This window comes from Glycine soja, chromosome 12 (genome assembly GCF_004193775.1).
Source record: "Glycine soja cultivar W05 chromosome 12, ASM419377v2, whole genome shotgun sequence".
Lineage (NCBI taxonomy): Eukaryota > Viridiplantae > Streptophyta > Magnoliopsida > Fabales > Fabaceae > Glycine > Glycine soja.
In genome coordinates this window covers 34,846,230-34,866,519 of record NC_041013.1, presented here as the reverse complement: position 1 = coordinate 34,866,519, position 20,290 = coordinate 34,846,230, and the positions used below count along the sequence as shown (strand labels likewise).

The 20,290-nt window shown below is 33.5% G+C and overlaps 1 protein-coding gene, 1 long non-coding RNA gene and 1 pseudogene across 2 annotated transcripts; 2 read left to right on the top strand and 1 right to left on the bottom strand.

Moving 5' to 3' along the window:
• Window positions 1-7,183: 7,183 nt before the first annotated feature.
• On the bottom strand, window positions 7,184-11,289 carry LOC114379507. Its single transcript, XR_003659506.1, has 3 exons — window positions 11,125-11,289; window positions 9,296-9,584; window positions 7,184-7,762 (listed from the first exon to the last, which is right to left on the bottom strand). It is a non-coding gene; the product is annotated as an uncharacterized LOC114379507 (long non-coding RNA).
• On the top strand, window positions 8,165-9,440 carry LOC114379506 (UDP-D-apiose/UDP-D-xylose synthase 1-like). The gene is made up of 6 exons (XM_028338188.1): window positions 8,165-8,300; window positions 8,401-8,534; window positions 8,637-8,738; window positions 8,873-8,965; window positions 9,057-9,192; window positions 9,325-9,440. Exons 2-6 carry the CDS (start codon window positions 8,466-8,468, stop codon window positions 9,435-9,437), a joined length of 513 nt encoding a protein of 170 aa, XP_028193989.1. The 5' UTR covers window positions 8,165-8,300; window positions 8,401-8,465; the 3' UTR covers window positions 9,438-9,440.
• A 1,032-nt stretch (window positions 11,290-12,321) lies between the features above and the next one.
• On the top strand, window positions 12,322-14,091 carry LOC114378624 (annotated as a pseudogene).
• The last annotated feature ends 6,199 nt before the right edge of the window (window positions 14,092-20,290 follow it).

Sequence of the window (20,290 nt, the reverse complement as noted above, 5' to 3'; positions counted from 1 at the left end):
AAAACCTTTACCAAAGAGTTTTTACTCTCTGGTAATCGATTACCATATTGTTGTAATCGATTACCAGTAGCAAAATAAGTTTGAAAAAGTTTTCAAACTGAATTTACAACGTTCCAAATATTTTCAAAAGGCTGTAATTGATTACAATGTTTTGGTAATCGATTACCAGTGTCCTTGAACGTTGAAATTCAAATTTAAATGTGAAGAGTCATATTGTTTCACTCAAAAGCTTTATGTAATCGATTACACTTATTTGGTAATCGATTACCAGTGACTGTTTCTGAAAAATCTAAAGATGTAACTCTTCAAAAAGGTTTTGACTTTTCCAAATGGGTTTTAAGTCTTTTCAAAATTTATAACTCTTCTGAATGGCCTTCTTGACCAGACATGAAGAGTCTATAAAAGCAAGACTTTGTTTTGCATTTTGTAATCAATCATTCCAATCTTGAATACTTTTTCAATTCATTCAAACAATCCTTTACAAGCCTTGAATCTCTTTGAACTTCTTCTTCTTTGTACCAAAAGCTTTCTGAAGTTTTCTGGTTTTTCCAATCCTTGAAAACTTGTGCTATTCATCCTTTTCATTCTCTTCTCCCTTTGCCAAAAAGAATTCGCCAAGGACTAACCGCCTAAATTCTTTTTGTGTCTCTCTTCTCTCTTTTCCAAAAGAAGGAAGGACTAACCGCCTGAATTCTTTTGTGTCTCCCTTCTCCCTTGTCAAAGAATTCAAAACGACACAGTCTGAGAATTCTTTTGATTCTTCCCATTCCCTAATACTAAAGCGTTCAAAGGTTTAACCGCCTGAGAATTCTTTTGTATCCCCATTCACAAAGTATCAAAGGTGTAACAGCCTGAGATCTTTGTCTTAACACATTGGAGGGTACATCCTTTGTGGCACAAGTAGAGGGTACATCTACTTGGGTTTGACTGAGAACAAGTGAGGGTACATCTCTTGTGGATCAGTTCTAGTGGAGGGTACATCCACTAGGTTCAAAGAGAACAAGGGAGGGTACATCCCATGTGGATCTTTGCTTGTAAAAGGATTTTTACAAGGTTGAAAGAAATCTCAAGGACCACAGGTCGCTTGGGGACTGGAGGTAGGCATGACTTTGTGCTGAACCAGTATAAAAATTCTTGTGTGTTTGTTTTCTTCTTCCCCACTCTTTTACTTTCCGCTGTGCATTTAATTTCCGCTTTTACTTTCTGTTAAGTTTCTCTTCTACTCCATATTCTCTTAACAACATAAGTAAAAGCCTTAAAAGAGTAATTTTTTAATTGGTAAACTTTTAGGAATAATTAATTCAACCCCCCCTTCTTAATTATTCTGAGGCCACTCGATCCAACAAGTGGTATCAGAGCAGGTTTCTTGTAGAAAGTCTAGCAACTTCAAGATTAATGGCCTCTTTAGATTCTTTGTTTTTCAAAAGTATTTTCAGGAACAGGTTATTCCAAGATCATGATGAAGACCAAGCCAACTTGTGTCTCATGACAAAATATGATGAGAATAACAAAGAAGATTCTGTAAGGAAGAAGTGGTACATAGATAGTGGATGTTTGAAGCACATGACAGATGATGTATCCAAAATTCACAACTATTTCCCCCAAGAAAAGTGGACATGTTACATACGGCGACAACAATATTAGTAAAATCTCAAAAGAGGTAACATCTAAGTTATCTCTATGGATTAAGGTATGAGTAGTATTTTCAGTTAATTTATTTTTGTGGCTAATAGAAAATAATTGTTGAAATTGTTTGATTGTGTTTACAATGTTTAATTAACTATATTTAGTTTTACTTTTGAATATATGATTAATTGAATTTTGTTTAATGCTTGAAATTGCTTATGTTTTGTTTGTTTTGACATGATAGAATAATTGAATTAAGTAAATAATTATCATAATATGTGTTGATAATTGTTATTTGATACTTAAATTTCAGTGTTTAATTCTCTGGTAATCGATTACCACTATGTGTAATCGATTACAATAGAATAGACTTAGTTCTATAAATTGAAGATAAGTTCAAAATTATTTGATTATGTTAAAATTTATTATGATTAATTAACTATATTTAGTTTAAATAATTTCAATATACATGATTGATTTTTTGTCTTTGGTAATTGTGTCCAAGTAGTTGGAAGTTTGAAAATTAAAAATTTGGAAGTTATTGGAAGTTTCAAAATTAAAATTTGGAAGTTATTGGAAGTTGAAAGTTGAAAATGAAAGTGGAAGTTATTGGAAGTTAAAATTTGAAATTTAAAATTTGAAATTTGAAATTTGAAATTTGAAATTGAAATTTAAAATTTTTTATATTTGAATTTTATTTAAAAGTATTGTGCACAGTTAGTTGATTATTAATTAAATTTAATTAATTTGAAATGTATGATGATTGATTGTGCTTAAAAGTTATGTTTATTATTTTGATAATATATATTTTTAAAATGATTATGCATGATTTTTGATGTGATATGTGATTAGTCATTTATGAATGGTTATGAATGGTTTTATATCTCTTGTATGATTCTTGCATAATTTTTAATATGACATGTGAATTACTTGCTAAGGTTCATTCATAAAGTTTTTAAAATCCATTATGTTATATTTATTTATTCTTATAAGAATTTTCATATATAAAGTATCCTTTTTATTCTGAAAAATGTGTTATCAAGCAAGAACATGATAAAGATATTGAACATGTAGGTTTCAGAGAAAATAATGATTACATGATTGACTGAGTTCTTTGAACTTTCTAAGTTTTTAAATTTTCTTTAACAAATCTGAATGTTTGATGATGTCTGTGATCTATATCCTTCAATCCTTGTATAGTTCTTGTTTGATATGTTTGAATTACTTGATTGATTGTTCAAAATATTTTTTATGCTTTTCAAAACTATCATATTTTATTTCAAATAAAATTATTTTGATGTGATGAAACAATCTATGTTAAAAAGAACTCATCTTGGTATGTGTTGATAGTCAATTAACACTTAGTCTTAGGAAAAAGGTGACTGTGTTTTAAAATTTGTAGATACTAAAAACCAACTTGTAGACATCTTCACAAAACCACTAACTAAAGACTCTTGCTACATCATTAGAAGAGAATTAGGATTTCTAGATGCAAGTAACTTAGACAAATGATTTGTGTTTTGATGACTTATGACTTATTTGTTATTTATGCACATATGCTTCTATTATAATGTGAGGATGATTTATTATCTTGTTTGACTTTTATAAGTTTTTCTCTCTTGTATGAATACATTTATTGTATGTTTATTCATTTTTATATAATTTGACATGATTAGATTTTTGTCAAAATTATATTAATATGCTAAAATAATTGAGATAAGTAATGAGTTACCATGTATGTGTTCATAACTAATTTTTGTTACTTAGAATTAAGTTTTGATTCTCTGATAATAGATTTAGATTATAATTATTTTTTGTTTTTTAAAACCTTGTATTTGGCTATGTTTTTATGACTTTTGAACACTTAGGATTTCTTTTAATACTTGCTTAGTATGACTGAACATGATGATTATATTGACTTGCTCTTGGTTGTTTATGATTGTGTGTTTTAAACTTAATTACTTTAATAATATATGACTAGTGGTATGTACTTACATTTGATATTGTGTTTTATATTTTTTAATTATTCATGATGTTTTATTTGGTTATTATGAATGACTTTCTGGATTATATGACATTCTATGAAGTATTATATTTCTAGTATGATGAATGGTATCATATCTTGCTTGATTGTTTTCTATTCTCGTGTATTTGGCTATATTATTATGACACTTGAACAAATCAGTATTTCCTTTATTTGCATGGTATATAGTATTTGAACAATTTATTATTTCTTTATTTGCATGGTATGCTTGAACAAATATTAAGTATGTTATTTGATTATATGGGTTTTATAAGTTAATCTATTTATGATTGTTGCTTCATGGTTTTTACTTCATGATGTGGTTGATATTTTTTATGAATGTTGTATGAATGTTTAAGATATATTTGCATACTTTAAGTTTGATACGCACTTTGGCTTTTTGTTGATGCCAAAGGGGGAGAGAAATAGGGAATAAATCAAGAACTCACATGAGTAAATAATTTAATTTTAAAATAAGCATAAATTCAAAAACAAAGGGGGAGCATTTATAAGAGTGATCAACTAGGAAAAAGTGTGTGTGTGTTTCTTGATTTCAGAAGTTGTCATCATCAAAAAGGGGGAGATTGTGGAAGCAAAGCTTCATGATGAATCAACAATGATTCAAAGGTGTTTTGATGATAACAATGATGACAACAAAAGATGATGACAAAGGTGATGAACAAAAAGCTCAAAAGATCAAATAACAACTCAAGTGAATCAAAGAACATCTCAAGTGAATCAAGAACAAGTCAAGAGTTCAAGAATCAAGAAGAATTCAAGACTCAAGAAGAAAGCCTACAATCAAGAATCAAGATTCAAGATTCAAGATCTCAAGAATCAAGATTCAAGATTCAAGATCTCAAGAATCAAGATCAAGATTCAAGACTCAAGATTCAAGAATAAAGAAAGGACTCAATCAAGATAAGTATTAAAAAGTTTTTCAAAACTTTGAATAGCACATGAGTTTTTGACAAATCCTTTACCAAAGAGTTTTTACTCTCTCGTAATCGATTACCATATTGTTGTAATCGATTACCAGTAGCAAAATAAGTTTGAAAAAGTTTTCAAACTGAATTTACAACGTTCCAAATATTTTCAAAAGGCTGTAATCGATTACAATGTTTTGGTAATCGATTACCAGTGTCCTTGAACGTTGAAATTCAAATTTAAATATGAAGAGTCACATTGTTTCACTCAAAAGCTTTATGTAATCGATTACACTTATTTGGTAATCGATTACCAGTGACTATTTCTGAAAAATCTAAAGATGTAACTCTTCAAAAAGGTTTTGACTTTTCCAAATGGGTTTTAAGTCTTTTCAAAAGTTATAACTCTTCTGAATGGCCTTCTTGACCAGACATGAAGAGTCTATAAAAGCAAGGCTTTGTTTTGAATTTTGTAATCAATCATTCCAATCTTGAATACTTTTTCAATTCATTCAAACAATCCTTTACAAGCCTTGAATCTCTTTGAACTTCTTCTTCTTCTTTGTACCAAAAGCTTTCTGAAGTTTTCTGGTTTTTCCAAACCTTGAAAACTTGTGCTATTCATCCTTTTCATTCTCTTCTCCCTTTGCCAAAAAGAATTCGCCAAGGACTAACCGCCTAAATTCTTTTTGTGTCTCTCTTCTCTCTTTTCCAAAAGAAGGAAGGACTAACCGCCTGAATTCTTTTGTGTCTCCCTTCTCCCTTGTCAAAGAATTCAAAACGACACAGTCTGAGAATTCTTTTGATTCTTCCCATTCCTTAATACAAAAGCGTTCAAAGGTTTAACCGCCTGAGAATTCTTTTGTATCCCCATTCACAAAGTATCAAAGGTGTAACAGCCTGAGATCTTTGTCTTAACACATTGGAGGGTACATCCTTTGTGGCACAAGTAGAGGGTACATCTACTTGGGTTTGACTGAGAACAAGAGAAGGTACATCTCTTGTGGATCAGTTCTAGTGGAGGGTACATCCACTAGGTTCAAAGAGAACAAGGGAGGGTACATCCCTTGTGGATCCTTGCTTGTAAAAGGATTTTTACAAGGTTGAAAGAAATCTCAAGGACCGCAGGTCGCTTGGGGACTGGAGGTAGGCACGGGTTTGTGCTGAACCAGTATAAAATTTCTTATGTGTTTGTTTTCTTTTTCCCTACTCTTTTACTTTCCGCTGTGCATTTAATTTTCGCTTTTACTTTCTGTTAAGTTTCTCTTCTACTCCATATTCTCTTAACAACATAAGTAAAAGCCTTAAAAGAGTAATTTTTTAATTGGTAAACTTTTAGGAATAATTAATTCAACCCCCCTTCTTAATTATTCTGTGGCCACTCGATCCAACACAAACCATGTAACAAACTGTTCTGAATCAACTGAATTAATGAATGTGGATAGGTTATATTCTGTGCTTGAACCTTCGACCACGCAATGCTAGTAAAGAATTGCGGCACAAATGTACTTGAGTAATCTTCCAAGGTCACTCGTCGAGGTTGCTCTTCAGCCATGACTTCAACTTCAAATTCCGCTGCTTGAGATTCCCTAGATGTAGGTGAATTAAAAGATGATGACTCAGAAAAGTGAGCCTCTTCAAGGATTGAATGCTATTGTTCTGTTGTGCAAAAGCTTTCTCTTTCTCTTTGCGTTGTTTCTTCTGAAGGTTGCTTCAATTTCTAAATCCGATGGAACCAATTCACCTGCAGAAGATCTACGCATGCAAACACTAACAGGAAAAATAGTTAACCAATTCAAGAAGAAAATAAATTCTGAACTAAACAAATATTAGTAAAAACAAAAATTAATACATCAAAGAATAATGAATTAATGCCTTCAAACTGAACTAAACTTTCCAAATGGAAAAAGTTCCCCGGCAACGGCGCCAAAATACTTGATGTTCACTCTCTGGGAAACTACTTGTTTGTGTGGATGTGAAATCTATCGGCAAGTGCATTGGGTCGTCAAGTAAATAATTAAAACGGTGTGAACCGAGTATCGAACTCAGGGAACTTGTTCATTTGGTAAAGGTTTGTTCAATAAGCAGGCATTTGCAAACATAAATCATGATTGTGAATGAAAGTAAAAGTATGTTCTATTCTTATTACACAGCAATAAACGTGAGCAAGTAAGTGTGAAAACAGATACCTAAAGGCGTTGGGTCCTCTTACTAAGAAAATTGATGTAATTAAAGATGTTTCTCTAATTAAAGATGTTTCTGTGTTCTATGCTGAAGACTCAAGTACTAAACACCGATGTCTCGTGAGTTTAGCCTAATTCTAATTAAACTTCATTTTCAGATGTCTCTTGTTGAACTTAGCTTAATTGAACAACTTTATGATCACAGCATAATAAAAACTAAATTACCGCACTCCATGTCCAGACATACAGTAACCTAATCCTTCTCTATCAAGTTATAAGGAGACAATACATTTTTCAATGCTAAAGCCCCTAACAGTACACACATATGGGTGATCAAGCCACAAGCATACAATCATAAAGTACTGATAGAAACAATGAACACATAAAAACAAACTTAATTAAATAGGGAAAGAGTTTACATCAATTACTCAACAAGAATCCCCAACTGAGGGTTTAGCCTTCCATAGCAAGGAAGCTCTTTTTATAGTGAAGAAGAGGAATTAGGAGAAATTGCTTGCTTAAAAAGGAGTGAGGATATCTCCTCCACCTCTAGGAATCTCACAATCACTCAAAAACTCACAAATCTTCCTAAAAGATCAAAACTTGGCTTCTTGCTTTGTTCTTTGCCTCTGTATATTTCACTCTTTAAGCTCTGACGGCTATTCCTTCTCTCTATTTTTCCTCTCCTTTCATTCTCCGCAAATCAAGCTTAAAAAAGGGCTTCTTGTCCACGAAGGCGCTCTTAGCGCCATTCTCGTGCTAAGCGTGAGTAAGTGAACTTTCGCTCAGCGCCAAACTCGCGCTAAGCCTGAAAGGTGACAAACGACTCACTGAGCGAGCTGATGACACGCTGAGCACATGCCTGCGTGACAGATTCCCTTCCAGATTCCTCCTATCCACTAAGCGTGTTGATGCCTCACTTAGCGGATGACACTCGCTAAACGCATTGAGCTCGCTTAGCGAGACATCAACTTTAACACTTCTTCAAAATAACTCCTTTTTACCTGAAATTGAAGAGAAATTGACATTAATTCCATACACAAAGCTTCTATTGAGCACAGATAAAAATAAAGCAAAATTTATTTACAATCCTACAAAAAGAACCATAAATTGGGAAAAATATATACATTTTGTAAAAATTTTCTATGCAAAAGTTAGTCGTATAAAATGACTAACAATAAACTAAAATCAAGTTATGCACTTTAGCTTTTAGAGAAGTTAGATTAGAGAGCTTGTATAAAAGTTAATTGCATAAATTGATTTTAGTTTATAAGAGAAACACAATTCGTTTTATCTTCTTATTTCCTTCTCTTGTACATATGGAAAGTTTATCTAAATAGGATCTTAGCAAGGGAGTTGTTTGGTTGTTGCGTTTTTTTTTTTTGGTTAATGAGCCGAGTTGTTAAGTTGTTTTCAATTTTGTGTAGGATCCTGCATACTACGTACTTAAGGAGGATGATTCTCCTTGTATTTTTGGTTCAATTGAAAAGCAGAGATGGTCCTATGCCTGTGCTAAGCAGTTGATTGAGAGGCTTGTTTATGGTGAGCTGATTTTGTTTGGTTTAATATTTTTATTGCGCACACTGTTTCCATTTTTTCATGTCTTGACCTTTGTCTCACTGAGATGACATATTGTTGGCAGCTGAGGGTGCTGAAAATGGCTTGGAATTCACAATTGTGAGGTCTTTTAATTGGATTGGACCACGAATGGATTTCATTCCCGGCATTGATGGCCCAAGTGAGGGTGTTCCTCGGGTTCTGGCATGCTTTAGCAATGTGAGTTTACATTTTGATTTAGACTTTGTTTAAGCTTGTATATATGTTACTCAATATTTCTGAATAATGATTCTAAATATTTTCTCCATTACTTTTCTGTAGAATCTCCTCCGTGGAGAGCCCTTGAAGCTTGTGGATGGTGACCAATCCCAGAGGACTTTTGTGTATATTAAGGATGCTATTGAAGTTGTCTTATTGATGATTGTAGGTTCCCATATCCAATCTTTTTATACAACTTTATATATTTTAAGTTCTGATTTTCTGATTGTAGAATTTCATCTTTAAACTATTACTCTTGTTGGATGGTTCAACTAAATGTGAACGATAATTTTTAACAGGAAAATCCCGCCAGGGCCAATGGACATATTTTTAATGTGGGAAACCCAAACAATGAGGTTATAGTTAGGCAGCTTGCTGAAATGATGACTCAGGTTAGAGGATTAAGTTTGATTGTTTGATCCTATTAGAATTTCAACATGGTATTTGGGACCATTCAACATTTATTTTCGTTCAATTCTGCAGGTTTATTCAAAGGTAAGTGGAGAAGCACCTCTGGAAAAACCTATTATTGATGTGAGCTCCAAAGAATTTTACGGTGAGGGATATGATGATAGTGACAAGAGAATTCCTGACATGACCATAATTAATAGGCAGCTTGGTATGTTTCCTTGTTCTACTCTACCTTTAAGATTATTAAAATATGAGAAATGCTGGGAATACTGACACAGTCTGTTGAACAAACTCCTCTTAAAATAATTTACCTGTTAATGGAGTGTTACTTCTTTATCAGGCTGGAATCCTAAAACCTCACTTTGGGACCTGCTTGAATCAACTCTCACTTATCAGCACAGGACTTATGCTGAAGCCGTTAAGAAAGTCATTGCAAAGCCCATGGCAAGTTAAACTTGTATGGTGTTGAATTGCATTGAGAAAACTGGTGAGAGTGAGACTAGAAGCAAGTAGAGAATAACGTACTTTGAAGGCTATAAGGTTGCTTTGTGTCTTGCAGCTACTACTCCCATCAATGGCTCCTAGGATAGTTTTCTGTTTCTATAAATAAATCAATAGGAAGAAGACACCTCTTAGTTAACCACGTAAACACGTGAACATAATGTAGTGATAAAAGTTAAAAAATACCTCATTTTAATTTATCCAATAAGAATGAAATTCAGCAGTTGAGATGTATGTATTCTTGGTAGACAATGCACAATTTTGTTATACTAAAGCTATAATTTATATATAAAATCATTCAATAGAATGGTCTTTGGCAGTTACATAATAGCAAAGTTGAGTTTTCTTCCCAAGCATTAAGAATGAAGCATTGAATGGAACGAAGCAAAACTTTTAATTCATGTAACTAAACTTATTTTTATTGTATTTTAACTTTTAATTCATGTAACTAAACTTATTTTTATTGTATTTTAACTTTTGATTCATGTAACTAAACTTCAACACTCAACAGCTTCTGCACATCATACTTACATAATTATATATTATCAATTTCCAAGGTATTGTTTTGTCCATTAAATTACAGTATCAGATAAAAAACATTGCAATAGCATGTACCTTTATGACTAGTTTCTTTTTTTTTTTTTTTAGTTGGTAGAATGGTAGGTATGAAAAGGGAAAATGAAAAAGGCCATACATATTTTACATAGGAAGATTCTCACTTATGCTTCAATGAAAACAAAGAGAGAGGTGACTAATTTATAGACCAAACCATACGAAAAATCTAAAGCAATTAACTTTCTTGCATTATCCACAAAATTCTATAGATTTTCACAATAAAGATATATACAATTAATTATGGCAATTCAGGAAGAGTATGAAAGCAAACATGTTCAACAGATTTCATGCCCACAAACACTTATGTGTTTCCTTATTTAACAAGTTGTACTGCAATGCTAACTTTGAAATGTTTTTTACCTTCTCTTTACAATGAGTAGCAGCAGCCTGACATGCATGAAAAAAATGGTAGAAAATATTACGAAATTAAAATATAACAAAATTGTCTACATTATGAACCTGCAATTTGCATGAAGGATATAATAAATTTAGTAAAAATGCAAATCACATAAACCTCTTGTTTTGTGCAGAAATGTAAGTGAGGGAACTTCCTTAATACACATAAAAGTAGGGTCACCAACAAAAAAATAAACTAAAATATGACCACTACATATTAGTAGCTGATCAATCCAGATTTTGGACCTATATTTTTCAATATCACTAACACAACCAATATAAACCAGATCAATCATCAATTTGATGCAAGTGACAAATTCCACTCTATTCATTTAACAGAGCATTCTCATGCCAATTAACAACAAGAACAAATCATAATAATGTGCAAATCAGAGTATGCATTTAAGATACCACTCAACAATTATCGAAATCGTGTTTCCCTATAATATAAGGGAGCGACATGGTGCACACAATTGGATCCCCTCACAACAACAAATACCGCAACAATAAGAACAATTGATAAAAACAATAGAGAAATTGAGAAAAATTGCCAATGCTTAGAACATTGCAAAGAGTTTGTGAAATCAAAAGCGTTGATGAATCATCGAGAGTAAGAAGTTGAGAGAACCTCACGAAGCAAAATTGGTAGACATATCGAGGAACGTGAGAGTGGAAGTGCCACAACGAGAGAAGAATCGCTAGGGTTGGGATGGGAGAAGAAAATGAGAGGAATCGCCAGAGTGAGAGAGGGATCACGAGAATAGGGTTGGTTTCTTTTTAGGGTGTGAAGAGAGAAATTAATCAAATTATGAAATGAAATGTTAACGTATATAATTTTAAATTTAGCTAGGAAAAATTATGGTAGCAAATATGTGGTTAAATTGCTTGAAATTAGCTACTAATTAAAATACTAGCTAAAATTGTTGTAAAATTAAGATTTTCTTGTACTAATAGATAGTTATCTAACATATCCTAGCGACCAAATAGATCCTAAAACTAAATTGTTGTTTGTGGATGGTTTTGACTTTAAAAAATAATTATTAAAGAAATGCATGTGTTCCTCATGTGGTGATGTCACTTTCAATTCTATTATTTTTCTTGTATGTTGAAACTGAAATTTAATCTAGTCATTAATGTACAAGTTCCTCATGTGGTGATAACACTTTTAACTACATGACTATTTCTAGGGATAATGGTTTTTGAAAGATTATACACCCTACTACAAGTTAAAAAAAGAAAGTCAACTTTTATGGAAAATTAAGTATCAAAAGAGTTAAAATTCCCGTCATTGTCAATTTGCACAAATGATAATGATATTTGAACACATTTTTTTCAAACACCTATCGTTTCTTTCTATTTTTCTCATCTTATTACATCATATCACTTATAATATCCTGTGTTTTTCTCTTTAGTTTTGGTTTTATTAGGTGCTAATTGACATTTGAGACGTTCAAATATTATCTTTCAAATACTAATAGAGTGAAAAAGGGAAAGTTGACAAAATCAGACTTTATATAACTTATTCATGAGTCATGACCACTATATAGAATTGGATTAAATTTAGTTCGCGAGCTCTTAATCATGATTTATTTTCATTTTAAATTTCTTTAAACTTTTACCAACCTTACTAAACTAGGGAATTATATATTATAAGAATAGATATTTTAGAAAAATATATATATATGTAATGCACCAAGTCAAACAAGATATCACTTACGTATGAATAATGAATCAGTGTGCACATGCTTATATTATTAGCTAGAGCCAATGCTGCTGATCGATAAACACATTTCACGCTTCATCCCGAACAATCGTAACATAAAAAATGAACACAAGTGATGACAAGTTAAAAGTTGCAGCACAAGAAGGTGACATAAGCCTTCTTTACACACTAATTCAGGAGGATCTACACGTTTTGGACCACATGAATTTGACACCATTTGCTGAAACACCTTTGCATATTGTTGCATGTGTTGGACATCTCCAGTTTGCCACTGAGATTATGAGGTTGAAACCATCATTTGCTTCGAAGTTAAATCAGCAAGGATTCACTCCCATTCACCTCGATATGCAACATGGCCAAAAGAGAATGGTGCTTCGCTTTGTAGACATCAACAAAGACCTCGTTCGAGTCAAAGGAAGGGAGGGCCTAACTCCTTTTCATTTTGCAAGTCAAAAAGGAGAAATTGACCTTTTAGCTAACTTTCTCTTGGCTTGTCCAGATTCCATTGAAGATGTGACTGTTAGATGTGAGACTGCACTTCATATTGCATTGAGATCTCAACAGTATGAGGCTTTTCGAGTCTTAGTCGGGTGGCTCCAGAGAACACGCCAGAGAGGTGCAACTACATTAGAAAAAACAATACTAAACTGGAGGAATGAAGAAGGCAACACCATTTTGCACGTCTCAGCACTCATGAATGACTCAAAGGTACCCTTCTATCCGTATCTGAAGCTTAATAGGAATTAAATAACAAGTTTTACATTTAAATTTAAAGAAATTTTATTGTATTATGGGAAATTTAATGGTTTTGGTATGGTATTAAGATATCAAGAAATTAAGTGATCCTAAACTACCACCTAGTCTATGATTCTGATTATTAATAATTGTTTTTTTCTAAATTAAAAAACTTAAATAGGTATCACATAAAGATTGATCGGACCAATCGTTGTCCAGACTACCTAATAAGAAAATATCTCTCTCTTTCTCTCCTTTGGTTGTGTTCAAACTCATTTATTTAATGTCACAACACCCTTAGATTTTTATAGCTACCATATCAGGCTAACTCACATTTAATGTCTAGACATTAAATATGTTATTAGTTAATTCTTGATATTACAGGCAATTCGATTGTTGGTAAAGACTAAGGTGGATTTAAATGCCAAGAATTGGGAGAACTTAACAGCATTAGACATAGCAGCCAATGCAGAGGTAAAGATTGTGTTAGCTAAGGCTGGTGCAAAGCATGGTTCATCAATTACTAATGCTCCCACCTTTCCTGATAAACTAAGATCCAACATCACATTGATGGAAAAAATAATTATCTTCATACTTCGCATTAGAAGGGATATAACAGAAGACCAACGCAACGCGTTTCTGATAGTTGCTGCTCTTGTTGCGACCGCTACTTATCAATCAGCACTGAGCCCCCCTGGTGGAGTTTATCAGGCTAACGCCGGCGATAACAATACCAACTCTACTCCTTCCCTCAATTCTACAGTTGCTACAACTGCAACCCACGGTAATGCTGGGAAATCAGTGATGACTGTTGGCGATTTTCTGACCTTGTCAATTTTTAATACACTTTCGCTTTTGGTGTCAATTATGACAATGTTTATTCTAACTCCAAGTGGGACAGTAGGTAGTATATTGTCTGCGCCAATGTTTTTGTTTGTCTCCTGCTATCTTCATTCTATGAAGGTGATATCACCTGACAATGCTACCTCATTTGGTCATTATATTACGGCATCCTTATTCAGCATCTTGTACTTGGCAGCATCTTGGTCAATGGCCAAAGTGTACAAGAGACTTCAGCATCATGATAAGAATAGGGAAATGAAAACGTGGAATAGTATAGCAGGAAATAGATGGTAGGAATAGCATTGCTGCAAATTTGCTAGTTTGTTGTGTAGAATAAAAAGATACGATAGCTGGGCCAGTCCAAGGTCAGCAATTGGACATTATTTTTCTTGTACACTTGTTAATTTACAATCATAGTTATGTTTCCATCTTAGAAAAGTTGTTTGATTGCAATTTTGGGTAAGAAATAAGAATTCTGGTTTAAAAGCAAATTGTTTACTCCACATGATGTGTCAAAGCTGAATCAGAGGGCTTTTTGCATTCTACCTCTACGGGTTTGACTTTCAAGATGGCTTTGACCTTAGAAAATTAATAGTGGGAATGGTACTACTTTGCAATAGCTTTATATTCTATTAGGATCGATGTTTTTCTTCATATGTAGCTTGTCTGTTTCCTTTTTAAGGGTAAAAAATGCTAATCCATTTTGTAACGGATTGCTCAGGGTGAGTGTGATTTTGTGCCAAATAGTAACTACCATGCACCGGGTGAGTGTGATTCCCTAGTCCTTGACGACATGAATTTCTTCAGTGCCTTATCCTTTTATGTTAGAAGATTGATAAGTTTCAGCTATGAATCAGAACAACTTTCCAATAATGATGAGATACATATTGTCACTCCAAAACTTGTTCTGTTAATGACCATGCAACAGCACAGTGAAGCTACTAACTATATTCTCCCAAATACTTGAAAGATAAGCTATTTTTTTGAGTCCAACAACCAAATAGGGAGAAGCTATTAAAAGACAGTAAAATAATAAGCAATATAAAGAGCGAAACTAGAAGCATTCAAGTTCACCATAAACGCTTATAATACAGTTAATAAAGAGTTAAACAGGCACGCAACATTCTGAACCATTCAATTCCCTCTAAGTCAGCAAAAAGCGAAACAGACAACATTTAAGTTAATGGTAATGTCAAGGTTTTTAAAGTCTTAGCTACCGCAACACGACAACAATTGGGACCTTTATTGTCGCTTGCATTTGTCTGCGATGCCAAAGATTGTGATGAAAGACTGCAGTTGAAAACTTTAGTTGCATTCAAAATTGCTGGTCTAAAATCTCAGAAAGAGTAGGTTTTCAATAAAATTTGGGCGAACAAATCTTAGGTTGGGAGGGCAAGAGTTTTTCTAATCAGATTTCATTGGAAATTTCCAAATATAATATTATGAAAGGAAAAGTGGTTTTCTAGTGCTAGGCTCACTTCATCCAACCACAGTTTAGAATATTAAATTTTATAATTAGTCACATTTATTTAAGTGGTTTCTTTTGTTATATTCACAATGCTAACTGGTCTATTACAAATTAATAGTTTCAAAACGGGTGTCTAATACACTACTAAAAAAAATCTATTTTACGATGCGCGTTCCACATCGTTTTTGCCAAAAACGTCGTAATAGGAGTAGCGGTGGCAATTCCATAAATAAGTGAGCATTTTATGTGCCACGTGCATGCCGCGTGACACATTCAACGACGTTGGCCGTGGGTGCCTGTCTTTGTAGGTGGCACGCTGGTAACTTAAGACGGTGCACTTCAAAACACCGTCGTTGAAATTTTGAATTTCGAAGACGTTGCTCTTAAGCCACCATCGTTAAGGTTGATGTATATAATGTTGTAATTCGCGCTATTTCGTGAACACTCAGCTCGAGCTCCCGCTTCCCTGTGTGTCTGAAATTTCTATGTACTGTGACCTCGCCGTGACCTGTGACATTTGCCCGCACCCCCGTCACCTCGTCCGGTGTCTCGTCTTGTGGCGGCACCGCCGAAGCCAGTGAGTACCCCTTTTTGGAGGGGTCGTAACACGGTTGTGTTTTGAAGGTAAGGTTGTGCGAAGATTTGATGCTCCATAGTTGTTACTTGCTCTAAGTTTTTCTTTTAGTGATGTATCTTTTACCCCTCTTTCAGTGCTTCTTCCCTCAGAATTTGATTGCCGGTATTAGAACCCCACTATTCATCAGGTCCAAACAAGCTTAAATCATGGTAAATGTACTTCTTGACAAATCCAACATTTGCAAGGTGGTTTGACATATGAGAAATAGCTTTAACCTAATGTTCTTAAATTTATTATGAAGCTCTCTAGCGATTACGAAAATCTCTCAATCTCTTCTCTCTCTGTCTCACATGCATCACTGTAAGATAGGTGTCAAAAAGAAAGGATTGAAGTTAAATTTAAACCTAATGTTCTGAAATGAAGGAAAAAAAAAGAGATTAATGACGCTAGGGAACTTGAATGAAGAAAGAGAAAGGAACATAATTAGTCCTTTGAACTGATTGGGGTGGGGAGTGTGGCACGGAACATAATTTCTAGTTCTATGGATTTATTCGTGACACTGTGGTAGGACCAAGCAAACTCTGCCCCCAGAGTGCGCAGTGTCTTGCAGTCTGAGAGGTTCTTTTGTTGGGCTAGTTTGAGGAATTCTTCACTGCAGGGTTGAGCACCGTGGCCAATGGCCAAGGAGAGAAAAGACAGTACTGTCAAAATGGTTAATGGTAAGATGAGTGAAGATGACATGTTTTTTTGTTGTCTCTTCGTGTGTTTCCTTTTGGTGGGAAAATGTGATGCATAGAGAGATCTTATGAAGTGGTTTTCTTTCTTCTGGATGGTGTTTCCTAAAGTACAGCTAGTTGTGTCATGTTTTTAACTTGCTGTTGCTGCAGAGTCACTTTTGCTCTTTTTTAGTCTCTCAAGTGGATTGGTTAGTACTGGCATACTTCCCAAAGAGGATAAGAATTTAGAAACTTCAAACCCACGTTCAGGCCGCAAGTGGGTTTTTGTTGCTCACACAACTTTCTTTTTTAGAATTAGTGTGCTACATTTAACAAAGGTGCTAATTAATTACTAACTGTGCGAATTAGCTTAAGTAGTTTTGAATTTGAGACCTGTATGTCCAGTTAGTTACATTCTTAGATAGAGACTTTGTCGTTCATTATCCGGCTCAAGTATGATTAGTTGTAGTTTCTAACAAAAACAATTAATTACTTTGCATAAACATGTAATATATGTATGTATATAGTATACATTTGATCTGAAACTCAGAACAATCTCAGCTGACACAAACATACACCCGCTACTGTTTTTTTCTTCTGTAAATTGAGAATAAAACTACCAACATGGCATTATACTAATGTAATTATGGAATTTCTTATTGCTGTCGTATATCTTCAACTTCTCACTCGTATTCTTTAATAGGTAATTGTAAGTTTTTTATTAGTGTTCTTTTGGATTCTATACTAAACTAAGGCACCATTTCCTCTCCTTATCATGTATAAAAAGTATATAAATCATAGACTCTGCCTATATGCTAAAAGGTAAAGAGAGTGTAACAACTAACTTCAAGGGATTACTCGCGAGTAAGGTAAGACAGGGTTTCACCTAACGTGAATCACGTTTAATAAGTCACAAGTGAGTCTACAATAAGATCCGAAAAGTGTATTGGTCAGCAAACATTTATAAAGCAAAAGAAAATGTGGTGATTTCAAGAATTATCAAGTCTATAGGAGCACAAGAAGTACAAATATGTCTTCAGTAAATTACTGTAACAAGTCATTTCCCTGTATCTAATGCAGGATTCAGGAATCAAATGCTGAATGCTATTAAAGGCTTCTCAAGATCACCTCAAAATGGATTGTTCATAAATTCATGTTTTGCTCACTGCCAATCTGAGAGGCAGGATACATGGTTTGCTGACAATTCTCCTGTCATTGGGAACAAGGTGGGTGCCTTATCATGTCTCTGATGCAGTTTTAGTTGAGAATATTGCATCTTGGTATGCGGAGGAGTTTCAATACTAGATTGAGCTTAATGATGATATGATTTTTTCCACAGAATATTCACCTTGAGAAAAATTCTAGGACATTTATGTAAATGTATGCTTTGTTTATTGGCCATATATGCTTACTTATGGAATATGCTTTTTAGTGGTGTTTGCTTGCCAGTATTTCATGAATACTAATATCTATCTTAATTGGTGTATATTAGCATTCAATAATTTATGCATTTTTCATCCAAGATATGTGTAGCATTTTTCATCTATACGAATGTGGTTGCTTAATTTATGCAGTTTAAGTAGATATGAGGAGGTGGTGGGTGCTGTTGAATTGGGTTTGGGAAAGAGTGTGTGTTAGAGGATGTGGAGAGAGTACGAAGGAAGTGGTCAATTAATAGGGGATTTAGAAAGAGGATGGGGAGTGACAGCTAAGAAAAGAGTATGAAGTTTCCACCTTGTGTGATTTGGTAACCATGGCGGGCGCATTTTAGGACAGGATTATCTTGTTTAGCAACAGTAGTAACTTTTATTAGATTTTGAAAATTTCAAGTTTAAGTATACTCTTAAATCCTTTTTTTTTTCTTTGTCCCATACCAATCCTTTTTGCTTTTCTACGTGTACTCTTAAACATTTAAACAGAATGCCTCTAGTACAGTCAAAGGCTGAACATCAAAGTTCATTTGCCACACATGCCAATGATTGGGAATTTGCGATGTCCTTAGGCTGAACATCAAAGTCCATTTCATTCCCAATTAATTTAACCTTAATTAATTAATAAAACAAATTAAGGTGGGCAGGCGTAACTCAATACAGAGATAAACAATGATGTAAACTTGTTTGTGGATGAAATGGATGGCGTTGCATATACCATCCTTGTTACTCTGCAGTCAAAGGCGTAATTCAGTTATGTGAACTTGTTACTCTGCAGACTGACATAACAAACATAAAATTTAAGTGATTATAAATCCTTGGCTTAAATATGTTTTGTCCTTTAAATTAGGTCATTTTGTTTTTGGTCTCTCAAATTTAAATGATTTTTAGTCTTCAATTTTGAAAAATGCTTTTAGTCCTTTATGCAGTAAAGAACTCTAAATTCGGCTAGGTTAACTTGCTGCCAATTACCAACATTTTCAATTGATTTTTTCTTCAAAGTGGTCACCTATGCGTGATGAGTTGATTTGCATCACTTTAATGTTGTATTTGGTTTAGAAGAGAAAAATAGAATAGGCAAAAATAGGAGATATAATTTGAAAAGGGCAGAATAAAGTTTAAATAAAATGATATGTTTTGTTGTTTGATTTAAGAGAAATGGGTGAAAAATAGAATAGAAATAAAATAATATTATAAATTTGTTAGGTATAGATGAGATAGGGAGGAGATAATTAATTAGACACAAAATACTATTGTACCTCATCTTCATGGAGATGAGGTAGTTCAAGCTAAACTAATGGGTATTTTCAAAGGTCTTCAGCTGGTTTGGGAGATGGGATTTCGGAATGTGATTCTATATTCTGATTCCACTTATGTTTTGTTCTTGATAAATAAAACCAATGCTCTCATTTTCAGCTTCAAGCTGTCTTTGCATCATACTTTTAAGAGAAGGAAATTCGTCATTTAGCCAACCCTGCAGCAGTGCAAACAGGGTTGCCACCAAAGGGGAATGGCATTTATAAAAGAAATTCAATGCATGCGCCTGTCTTTATATTCAAGTTGTCGTGAGTTGTGACATTTCTTCTTTCTTCTTATTTATGCATTTCTCATCTTTTGACCAATGCCGAAAAGTAAACATCAAGGGGAGATAAAACATGAGACTTTCTTCACGTAACAGAATAAAATATAATATAAGTACTTTTCCTATTCCCCAGCTGCATACTCACATATATTTTTCTACATAATACACCATATTTTTTTTTATATTTACATGCATGCTATCCCTAATTTATTTATCTGTTACTCCCATTGCATTATTTACTCCCTCACATTCTCGTTATTAATTACTCTCTTTTTACAGTGGTAAATGCAGTCCAATTAATGTCCTATGATCATTTTTGTACTTTGTATGCATAATGCATGGGGTGTGAATTTCGTAATTATTATTTATAATATATTAGTCTAGAGTTTAATTTCTCATGCGGTGACCATATATATATATAAACATAAACGTGTATACTTTTTATTCTGTTAATTATGTAGATCAGTAACATAAAATCTGTACCTAGCTTTTTTTTGGACAAAAAATCTGCACCTACCTAAACTTTGCTAAATCGGTTTTTACATTTTGCATTCGATATGATCTCCTTTATTTTAGTTTGGACAGTAGCACTTTCAGTTCTCTATAGTCAATTACATTATTATAACCACTCGTGTTTTGAAATGGATCCATTTTCTGGATTGCATATACCCCACATTTATAATTGCATGTTCTGTAATCAGAGTCAGTCTTGTAGAAATA